Source organism: Mangifera indica, chromosome 10, assembly GCF_011075055.1.
Source record: "Mangifera indica cultivar Alphonso chromosome 10, CATAS_Mindica_2.1, whole genome shotgun sequence".
In the NCBI taxonomy this organism is placed as follows: Eukaryota; Viridiplantae; Streptophyta; class Magnoliopsida; order Sapindales; family Anacardiaceae; genus Mangifera; species Mangifera indica.
In genome coordinates, this window is record NC_058146.1 from 4,677,774 (window position 1) to 4,690,225 (window position 12,452).

Below are 12,452 nucleotides of genomic sequence, written 5' to 3' on the forward strand. Positions count from 1 at the left end.
AGCTTTTGATCGATGCCCAACCCCACACACAAAAAAACCAATTTTCATCGACAATTACTTAATAATATAATAACTTAGGTGAAGAATCACACACATCTTGATGTTCTGTTGAGTATTGTATCAAATTGAACTTATCCACGAGGTATTACTCTCGGCCCTTTTTTTTGGAATAAAAATAATTTTATTTCCGTGATCAATAGATGTTTCTTAACCGATTGTAGAAAGTGAAGAGAATGTTGCGTCCAGTGGATGCTGAAGCTCCAAACAAAGATGGCAAAACTGCTAGTGCTTTATTTACCGAAGAGCTTGAAGAGTTACGGATAAAAGCTGGGAAATGGACTAAGGGGATTGCAAATGCATGCATCGTGGCGGCAACACTTATTGCCACCATGGCTTTCACAGCAGGTTTAACAGTACCAGGTGGCACCAAAGAACAAACTGGGACTCCACATTTTGTTCAAAGAGCTTCCTTGATAATTTTTGCAATATCAGATACTGCAGCGTTATTATTCTCCTCTTTATCCATAGTCTGTCTCATATCCCTTTTCACTGACGCATACGAAGAAAGAGATTTCGAGTCACAGGTGGCTTTCAGCACATGGTTGCTTACCATTTTCTACTCATGGTTCTTTCTTGATTTACAATATGGATTACAATCACTATTCTGTTCAGTAGAATTAATGGTTGTAGGTTTTTGTGCAAATATGTTCATTGTCTTCAAAGCTGGCAAGCTACGGATTCCTATATTTATTACGGCAATGAGTGCTTTCACAATCATCATAATCGGGAATAAAATTACTATTGTCTGCGGAGGGTTCGCGCGTTAAAACTCTACAATGGAAGCATCAGAGATCGCAGCTAGCGTCGTTTTTTAACTGAGTGTTCATGTTTCGAATTTCCTGTTTACTTTATTTAATAAGGTTGATGTTATATGATAAACGAATCGCTTCTTGTTTTAATTTTTTTTTTATATATTTATATTTATGTTTTTTATCATGAGTGTGATAAGGTCATAATATTCTACTTTTTTTTATATATTTATATTTATACATAAAGTATTATTGTAATACGAAAACATGTTAAATTTGTGCTTCCTCGGTCGAATAATTACTTAAGTGGCAATGCCAAACTTTTACGAGGACTAAATGGGAAGTTCTCATTTCTACTATGTATTAAAAACTTATCGAAAAGCCCCACTAATGCTGCCGAATTTCATAAATTCTCAAACTTGTGATGAGGACATATGCAAGGCAAGTCAAATTATTGGAGCTCTTCTTCATCATGTCAACATCATAGATGCCTCTGATTTTATACGTGCAAGGTTTGATCTAAAACCACTTTTCATCCATTAAATTCTTAAATAAAACTTTTTTACCCAAGATAATGTGCTAATGATAATAGTTGAGTTGTCTTTTTCCAATATGATCTTCTCTTATAATCCTTTACAGATTATTTATGAGAAGATTATATTTGAATAAATGTAATAATTAAGAGTAATAATGTAATAGTCATTTTCGAATCGATAGATATAATATTTGCATTTTATTGGTTGTTGCTTATTTTTAGGAGACTGATTTCTTGATGATAAAGAATATCTTATTAATATCAGATTATTGTGTATGTGACCCAAACATCTCCACGAGACTTTTAACTAATAGATAATGAGTCCTTAATGAATTTTTATTCTTAAAGTGCTTACTTAGTAGCTTTTATGCCAATTATAATTTGTTGGTTGTCATCTACTGATCGTTATCTACTAATTATTTGTTAATAGTTGTTACATTTAGTCATTAGAAGTGTATACAGTCTAGTTTAGTGTGATTTAAAAGTTTTTTTAAACCAAATTGTGAAAATAGTTTAAGAAAATTTTAAACCAAATAACACAATTTTAGATTTCAAACCAAACTAATTGAAAAAATATGATTTGGTCTAGATTGGATTATGGTTTAAATATATTAAAATAATTTATTTTTAAATACATATTATTTAATAAAATTAATTGAATTATAGTTTCATAAAATATAATATAAACATGTAAAATAAATATAATATATATATATATACACACACAATATACATGTAAAGAAAATAATAAAATAAATATAAAAAAAAAAGTTATTCACCTAATTGTTTATTGAAAAATTTTGTCAAATATAATTATATATATATTTTCAAAAAATACTATTTACAGTTTAAAAATTATCTAAATAGTAACCTAAATTGAATAACTATGTTTCAAAAAATTATAAATTCAAATCAAACTATTTCACAAACCAAATTAATTTAACAAATTTGACTCATAGGTCGAACTTTGGGTTTTTTAGAGTTGACAGGTGAGAGTTTGAAATAACATTAAACCTTGGGTGGTAGCAAGTCTTTTGACCCATAAATTAATAAATATAACAATAAAACTATAAATATTCACTTTGAAAATAAAAATAGATACACATTTATCGTATATCATCATATGATTAAATGATTTTGAATTGAAAATACAGTAGTATCTAATCATATAATAACTTATATAAGTATATATCTATTTATGTATTTAAATATGATAAATATAATATTACTCTGTATATAATAACTAATAAGTGGTTGTGTTGGCAATTATACTACCGTGACGAAAAAGCTTTATAATTAATATATTTTTTATACATAAATTAAATATATAGATAATACATCATAATATAATTAAATATTATTTTATTATTAATTTAATATCATCTTATCGTATAATAATATATTACCTTAAAATCAAAAAGATGTCCCGTAATTTAGTTGTTTCTCGTTTCGTCCGACTAAGTAAATCAGTTGATTTCTGCGACAAAAAGACATTTTAAATCTTAATAGAAAGCCGGCGGCACATCCAATCAACTTTAAAGTAAAATTAGACTTTGACAGATATTGAAAAAGCTTCATCAACACCCTCGGATACCCTCGTTTTATATTAAGCTTCAACCATTATTCCAGTAAAATCAAACAAGGAGTTCTGATTTATAAATTGTTATTTGTTGCCAAACCAATCAACAACATCCATTCTTATTTGTCGATTTCTTATCAGAACCTTTCTGATGTCAACACGTCATATATTTCTGATTGGGATCGTTCAATTGAAACACATTTATTCTTGTAATGCAAAATTTAGAAGGCAATCTAGTGCAAATTTTTTATTATGAGGGTAATATAAAAGAAAATTAGGTAACTTACTAACCAACCACATCAAGTTTTGCATTTATGATGTCATTCACAATCAAAATGGTTGGCAGATTTTTAGGAATTATTAATCTTACATGGCTGGCAGCCTGCCACATTCTTTCAGTGAGATTATAAACTAATGACTTTACAAAACATGAGTTTATAGGAAAAATGAATAAATACAATCTCAAATTTCAATTCTTTAAAACTGTAAATTTCAATTTCAACAAGCCTTGCTTGCAGGCAATCCAAAGACACCTAAGCTACAAAAGCCAACAGAATGTTTCTGCTTACTGGTTACTGGTTTCTTGTTGGCTTTCTTCATCAAACTCAGATAAAACATCAGTGCTCCTTTGAATTTCTAAATAATTTGTTTCTCAAATATTCAAACAAAAATATTGAACTAATCAATACCCAGAGACAAAAAGAAGAACCCAGATAAACATTCTGACGTTCAACTAATAAATTTGAGGAAAATTTGAGCTACAGAAATTTTCATGGTTTCTCAGCTTCTTTTTTGTCATCTTTCTCCAGCGGCGGTAGTGTCTGCAAACAAAACAACAAACCCACATTTTATTTATTAGTTTTAGATGTCCATCTTTGAATCAAAGTCGACTTGTGGGCAAGCACGAAATCGAGTCAGGCATTTTATCGAAGAAGTTATGAGTATTTAAAAAAATGTAATAGAGAGACGTTGAGTAATACGAGATCTGGCTTGTACATGTTGTGTACAACGGAAGCACCTGCAAGAAGAGAGACTATAACCACAACACAGGACCAAGCCAGTGATGGAGTCCCCGTGGGCTGCGATCCTCCAAATTTTCTGTTCATTCCTACTGCTGCAACAATAACTGAGTTTTTACGTTGCACTGAAATTTTTGGACTTTTGAATTGATTACAAATAAATGTGGGCTGAGATGACAGCTGACCCAAAACGTGCATTGTTCTTTTTGGCCCAAAATATTGACATTAACACAGAATTCATTTAAAGGTGAATCGGAAAATCATAAACATTGCTCAACTTTCACAGAAGATGAAACGACTTCCTTTATAATTTTCCCTCTCTTCCTTGCATATCATATCAGGCTTTGGATCAATAGATGCCCAACCCCACACACAAAATAACCAGTTGGCCATGGTGGAAGTTTATCAGTTAAGATTAAATTCTATTACATCACTGTTTGCTAAAATATCTGTGATAATTTGTTTTATCAAACCAATTTTTGATTAATATTTTGCTTACATCTACCATTAGTTAATAATAGAAGTTGTTCCCACCTCTGAATCCAGTCAAATTGTGGTCAATTTTGGTCAAATCGTGGCCAATTTGTTTGTTGTTGACCTTCGTGGATGTGTTCAGTTGTTTGTCGATTTGCAATCCTTTCATCATTTTTCGGTTAGGGTCGTTAATGGCAGATAAAGAGAATAAACTGAAAAAAGTCTAGCATAGAGAAAATATAACTTTCAAACTTTTAAGTGAAAAAAATTATCATATCATCTCTAATTATTTTACTATTTAAAATTATTATATCACCTTAAAAATTGACAAAAAAAAAGTTTTTTAATAAAAATATATTTTAATAACAAATTTATGTCATCACTCTCTTTTTCTTTTTACAGTGTCATCTACACACTCTTTTCTTTTCTAGTGGTTTGGTCAACCAAACACCATTAACATTAAACCAAACATCCCAACATCACATTCATTCAACAATAACTCCACCGACAACATAACATTGTCCTCCACTTGGATGTAGATTCATCTTACCCTTCGGTTAGAAAATCCTCCAACTAAAGACGCTACTCTAGATCTACCTCCACTTTAACGTCTTTCGCCACTCAAAACTTTGTCTATCTATCTCTTGTCCTTGTATCATTGCTCAACTGACCTATGAGCTATCTTTTGTGTTTGTTTTCAAAATCATAGTTTTTTTTTTTTTCTCATAATAAGATCTAAACTAAAACTCTAAATCTCAATTGGAACATCATTAGATATGAGAGAAGCAGTGACTCTTTTAAATATTGTATCAATTCATAATAATTCCTTTATATTTATTTGAAAAGTCACCATACATGAAAGAAAATGAAAAGAATTTCATCTTCTACATGTTGATTGGTTTAAAAAAGATATCTTACTCGTAACCAACAATTAGGCTTAACAAATAGTTTAATATTTATCTAATACTTTCTTGATCAATCAATTGTTAGATTTTTTTTTAGTCTTGTAGCCTTAAACTTACCCAATGCCTAGAACCGATTGAATTTCTCATTAAATTCATGTAGAATTTTTCGTTGTTTCTCGTACTCGTCTCTCACGATTTAACTTCGTGAGCACTTCACAAAATCTCTCAATAAAAACCTTTTCTTTAAATGAATCTCTTACATCAATCTTATTTATATGATAATATATAATCTGTGTATCTAAGTTAGATAATGTGAATTATTTTGTTTTAATGTTTTTTGATAAAATTATCTATCTATAGTTTCTCTTCTTTTTTTTTAAGGCTATATAGTATGGATTAATCATTTGAAAATACATTTAATCTGTTATTAGAGTTTTGTAGGCTTGAAAGTTAAATGTTTTCTTTTTTTTAGACAAAATTGCAATTATTTATAATTGGATATACATTTTCGAACAATTTAAAATCTCATATATGTTTTTGATATTGTATAATTTTGTTATTTATAATAAAACATTGACAGTAGTATCAAAAGACACACATTGAGTTTTACATTTAAATAATAATTAAAAATGATATAAAAGATTATTATTTTTAAAAAAAAAAATTTGCGGCTATATAAATGTTACAATAACTTATTATCCATTTTTTTAAAAATATTTTCTAGCATTCGTGATTGCCATTAAAAATAATAATAGTTTGCAAAAAATACTACTAAAGTATATTTTAACTAACTTTTGAAAAAAAAAATTAAATTTAATGGCTTATTTTGTATTTATACTGATACTGCAAATAATTAACGTTAAAACTTATAACAACACATAAATCAATAACATTTATCTATATGTTAATAAAAATATTAGTAACATTTATATATATGACACTAATTCATAAAAAATGCCACAAAATAAATAAATAAATATATATATGTGTATATATACTTTGTTGTAGTGACAAGATTGACAACCAGCAAACATTTGCAATGGCTAAGTGTGGTATGACACTCCTAATGTCAAACTAGTGATGACTAGTGTATGTAATTATAAAGTTTGTGCGAAATAGGTTACAATAACAATAATAAGAATCAAACAATTAATCCTAATATTCACTAATATGAAATATATTCAAAAATAAAGAAATTATGACAAAACAAAATTTTTAATGTGATTTGGCCCGATGGTCGAAAACCTATTCGATAATATATATTGATATAGTAGTTATAATAAAATACATCCAAAGAATGACTCTAACTTAGACAAAAGTCTTAGAAAAATACGTAAACTTATATGATAGTTATGTATTAAAAGATAGACAAATATAACTTTTGACTTATGTCTTTTTGATTATATGTGTATCCCTTTCTTCTCCTCTCCTTTTTTTGTATTGGTCATTAATATTTGTAGTTAAATGAGAAAAAATTACATTCAAATAATCAATTCTAATTATTTATAATTTATATATAATTAGATATTGATATCTTCCTTTGTAAGCACCACTTAAAAAAGAATTTCATAAATACTGGAGAAATATACTATATTAAGGAGTTTTTCTCATTATCTCTTGATAGAAGTTTTATCTTTGTTTCTTGATGAAAATGAATAAAAAGCATACGTGGTTTAAAACTAATTGTACTCATAACCCTCTAGAAATTGTCCTCTATGCGATTATCTAGAGGGTCATCCGTGACATCATATAGAAAAGGGTTAGTTTGAATATTTTGGTTACGAGTTAATAGATTTTCCTCAATAATCAAGAACCGCAAAAATACCTACGTATTTGGTTGGCCACCAAGAAAGAAAGGTTATTTTAATAATTTAATTTTTATTATTTATATTCTTTTATTTATTTTCTTACTAAAAGAATATTATAATAATTTTATATTATCGATAATGATATGACATATAATATATATGATAATCTAATTATATTTACTAATTTTTTAAAATTAAAATATCCTCACTTTTAATTAATATAATAAGTAATATAAAAATATTTTAAAATAATTATATCAAAAAATATTTAAATAAAATAATACTTAATATTCTTTTGTCACCTTTAACCAAATACAATAATTATTTATATTTATTTATTTTTATTAAATTTTATCAAATATAATAATAATTTATACTCAATAATCTTTTATATAATCTATATTTAAATATAATAATAGTTTTTATTTAATAATTTTTTATATAACCTATTTTTAAAATAATTTTATGGCCGTTAAAGTATTAAAGTATTAAATTCAAATACAGAATTCTTTCATTAAAGTATTAAATGGTGATCAATTATATAAGCAATCATCTAATGCAGGCTCAAATCAAGCACCTCAGATGAAACTTGAGCTGTAGTCATCAATCATCATTCATTCTTTGGTCCTAAATTCAAGGTCCAGAAGAAGACAAAGGCTGCTGTATACACACCGAATGTAATTTGGACCCGCACAAGAACTGAGGAGTAATTTTTGGGTCTTTGTTTTACCTTACTTATAGCTTCTCTCAATGATTTGGTAATTCTATTTTTGTGGAATTTTTACGAAGTATCCACTGTAAAATTCTAAATCCGCTTCTGTACCTTATGCAAAGTCGTATAGCTGCAGCTCTACATGTAAGATATACTTAATTCTAATTAGTCTTTCACAAATATTTGTTACGAAACTTTACAATATGTCACATCAAATTATCCTAGTTAGATGGCGTCATCAGGTGGATTTGATTCAAAAGTAATGTTAACCAGCTGTGTCTGTTGGCCACTCTCCGCCATACCAAAAGTCAAACTGGCGGTGGTGAGGTTCGGACTAGACCCAATCACCTTCAAGATATTCTATCAAAGGGTAGAGGACTATTTCCCACTTAAATTTTACCTAAATTTCAAAGTCATACCTACTATTATAGATAAAAAAACTTAAATTCTTACTTATGATTAAACTGTCATCTAAATTTTCAGTGAAAGACAGAAGTAAAATTATTAGTTTACCTATAAACTTTAAATTTTTATCATTCCGCCCTCAGTTTTAAAAACTAATATTTCAACTCATCCTCTAAGTTTGAAAAGTTTAGATTTCACTCATAAGGTTTGTTTTTTTCTTTGGCCACCATCCAAGACTGACGCTTTTGATCGATCTCCCTTCTCTGGCTACAAAGGACTACAAAGGATGAACTTTCGTCTCTTAGATCTGAACGACGAAGTGTCGTCCAGATCTATAAGAACAAAAAAAGGACAACACTTCATCGTCACATTTGGACGACAAGACAAGTAACAAAACATCGTCTTCATCATTTAGGTTGTGTGACAAAGAGATCTCTGTCTCTTTATCATATTGTGCAATGAAGAGATTTATGTCTCTTTGTCACACCGTGAGACGAGGAGATACAGATCTCTTCGTCGCACCAAGAGAAGGAGGTTGGAGACAACATCGAAAGATAAAATTGAAGAGTGAGAGTAAAACTATTATTTTTAAAAGTTATGAAGGGTGGCTAAATTTTGAAAAATATGAAAACATTAAGTTTAGGGATAAAAATGTTACTTTTTAAAGTTTAAAAACTTTAGATAAAAGTGAAATATTAGTTTCTAAAATATTGAGAGAACAAAAAGTAATAAATTTTATAACTTTTAATATAAATGATAGAATAATTATTTTATTTTTTAATAAAAAAATTAATAAAAATTTGATCAAAGATAAAAGTTCAAACTTTTCGTCATCCATGGATATGGGTTTTAAGTTGTGATAAAAGTTGGGTGAGAAATAGTCCGTTCCCCTATGAAATTTATGGCCGGTTGTTCGATTGGAAGAATAGAGGAGAGACAGTGCAGTGGATTGATTGAAATAGATAAGGTTGACGAATTACCGAGTCCCGACAGTTTACTTGTGGGGCTGACATCTTAACTTCAGCTATCTCTGACTTGTTGACCGCAGCCGAAAACTGTTCTGCCAACTTTGGCATGCCTGAACGAATGGTCTGGAACGTGTCAGCAGGTCCATTTTCCATATCATCATCATCAGATGCTCTGACTGTCTGAGCAGTCTAATCATCTCATACTAACACTATGCTGTCGTTGGTGGGTCATTTTCATTTTGATAAATATAAACTGTTTCTCATGTATAGAGATTTATCTTTTTCAATTTCACAATTACAGCCAAATCCTAATTATTTTACTATCCTAGAGGAATCATAAAAACACTTTTAGTTGGATTTAATTTGAGTTAGTTGGATTTAGGGTTTAAAAGGTTAACTCACTTTTAAATGAAACCAAATTTGACTTAGTTAAGAGTATAACTCAATTTAACTTACGAATCAGACGATAATTTCATTAGGTTCATATTTAACTTATAATTCAATTTAAGTTATGTTAAATAATTATCAAAACAATGTTATTTAGTTAATGAGTTGTGAACTTTAGCTATGAATCTGAGTAATAAATCTGAACTATCAATTTAAGTCATGAAATCAAATCAAATTTTAAACTTCAAACTTAGTGACCGAGTCAAACTCGAACCATCCTTAACTACTTGAGTCGAATTCATGAGATGTTCAGACTTAGTTCAACCACTCTTTACCTTAATTATTTATATACCCTAATTTTCACTACTATAAATAATGAATAGTCATTGTAAAAAGGGATGACACAATCAACATCCAATTAAGTTGGCAAGTTAAGCACATAATACTTTTGCTTTGTTATATGTAATCACACATAGATTTCTAGCGTTTAATAATCGATGGATGGGTATTTGAATTTTTGAAAATTAATTGATGAAAATTTGAAAAAAAAAGTAAACCTTAAAGTGGGATTAAGAACCACACAAATTTGTAAATAAAGTACTAGAAATTGTAAATAGAGAGTTAACATATTTGTATTAAGGTTTGGCTTAAAACATTTTTTTATGCCTTAAAAACACAAATCATACTTTTTAAAGATAATATTGTTAATGGAAAATAATATTGATACGGTGTAAAAAGTAAAATTATCATATTACCTTTAACTATTTTACTATTCAAAATTATTAGACCATCCTAAAAACAAACAACTTTTTTTAATAAAAATTCAGTTTAATAACAAATTTATATCATCACTCTCTTCCTCTTTTTTCAATGTTGTCTACACCTTCTTTCCTTTTACATGGTTTGGTCAACCCTAGCACCACCATCATTCAACAAAACATCACAACATCACATTCATTCAACGACAACTCCACCGCCAACATTGTCCTCCAATTGTATGTGGATTCATTTTCCCCTTTGGTTGAGAAGTCCTCCAACTAAAGACACTAGTCTAGATCTACCTTCACTTTTGACATCTTTCGCCACTCAAAGCTTTGTTTATTTGTCTCTCATACTTGTCTCACCACTTGACTGACCTATGAGCCATCTTTTGTGTTTGTTTTCAATATCATAGTTTTTCCTTCTCATAATAGGATCTAAATTGAAACTATAAATCTCAATTGGAACATTCTAGGACATGAGAGAAATAGTGACTATTCCAACTACTGTATTAATTCATAATAATTCCTTTATATTTATTTGAAAAGTCACAATACATGAAAGAAAATGAAAAGAATTTCATCTTCCACATGTTGATTGGTTTAAAAAATATATCTTACTCGTGACCAACAATTATGCTTAACAAATAGTTTAATGTTTATCTAATGCTTTTTCGATCAATCCATTGTCAGATTTTTTTAAGTCTCGTAGCCTTAAGCTTACCCAATGCCTAGAACCGATTGAATTTCTCATTAAACTCATGTAGAATTCTTCGTTGTTTCTCTTTCTTGTCTCTCACGATTTAACTTCGTGAACACTTCACAAAATCTCTCAATAAAAACCTCATCTTCAAATGAATCTCTTACATCAATCTTATTTTCCACATCACTCAGCACCATATTATTATCCTCATCAGCGACTATCAACATAATCCAAAATAAATCTCTCACATGTGATTTATGTATTTAATAGATAGAAATGTGTTATTAGGCTAAACCTTGGGTTGGAAAATGTTAATTACTCCTACATGCTATTTTTGGTTAAGCATTTATAGATACAAAAGTTAGATTTGATTTTTCTCTATCATGGTATAAATTTTGATAGATCTTTAAGAGAACATAATATAGTTCAGTTTTCTATAAATTAACTCTAATTATTATGTGTTTGTGTTGGTTGTCCGTTTGATAGATCAAATTTAAATTATTTTTGAATCCTCTTTTAAAGGACATTATTTTCTTCGTTAATATATACTTTTAAAAAAAAAATTACTTTTCTTTATTCCTTTCACATTAGAACTTATCAATATACAAAATTATAACTTAATTAATAAAGTTGACGCTTGTAAAGGTAAGTAGTCAACGTAAGCGCGTGCCATGAACATTAATATTGCCTTAAACAAAGCTAGAATAAGTTAATTATTGCCCCATGGTGTTGCCTGGAAACACACAAATTCTCCTACTGGAACGGGCCAACAGCAACACGACAAATATGAACCATTTTCTTTAAAAAGACTAATAAGCGTTTAGTTTGGATAATATTTTATTATCAAAATAAAAAGATTATCTTGAAGATAAATTACTTAAAAGATTACTGGGTATAAATGATTATTATGTTTGATAAATTTTAATAAGTATAAATAATTATTGTGTTTGATTAAAAAGTAATAAAAGATTACTAATAAATTATTTTACTTAAATACCTTTGAATATAATTATTTTTAAATATTTTTTATATTATTTGTCATATTAATTAAAAATAAATTTATTTTTGTCTCAAAAAATTAATAAATAATAATATAATTATAATAAAATCAAGATTACCTTAGAAATTTTTAAATACCTAAGGTGAAAGTGTTAATCAGATTACCACCTATATTCTCTGCCACGTCAGCATTGGTAATAGAAGATTATTATAATATTTTATTACTGACAAATCAAACAAGAGAATAAAAGATAGATTATCAAGATAATATTCAAAAATTGAAACCAAACACCCCTTAAATCATTAGTCTTTTTGACTACAATTCCAGTTACCACAAGAAAATTAAAGCTCTCTTCATTATTTTAAAGCTTCCTTTTTCCATACCTACTTT

At 28.3% G+C, this 12,452-nt stretch overlaps 1 protein-coding gene and 1 long non-coding RNA gene across 2 annotated transcripts; one reads left to right on the forward strand and one right to left on the reverse strand.

Moving 5' to 3' along the window:
* The first annotated feature begins 233 nt into the window (after positions 1-233).
* On the forward strand, positions 234-827 carry LOC123227828. Its single transcript, XM_044652950.1, has one exon. The coding sequence runs from the start codon at positions 234-236 to the stop codon at positions 825-827; it is 594 nt and encodes a 197-aa protein (XP_044508885.1).
* Positions 828-3,374: 2,547 nt separating this feature from the next.
* On the reverse strand, positions 3,375-4,401 carry LOC123227145. The gene is made up of 2 exons (XR_006504449.1): positions 3,904-4,401; positions 3,375-3,744 (listed from the first exon to the last, which is right to left on the reverse strand). It is a non-coding gene; the product is annotated as an uncharacterized LOC123227145 (long non-coding RNA).
* Positions 4,402-12,452: the final 8,051 nt, after the last annotated feature.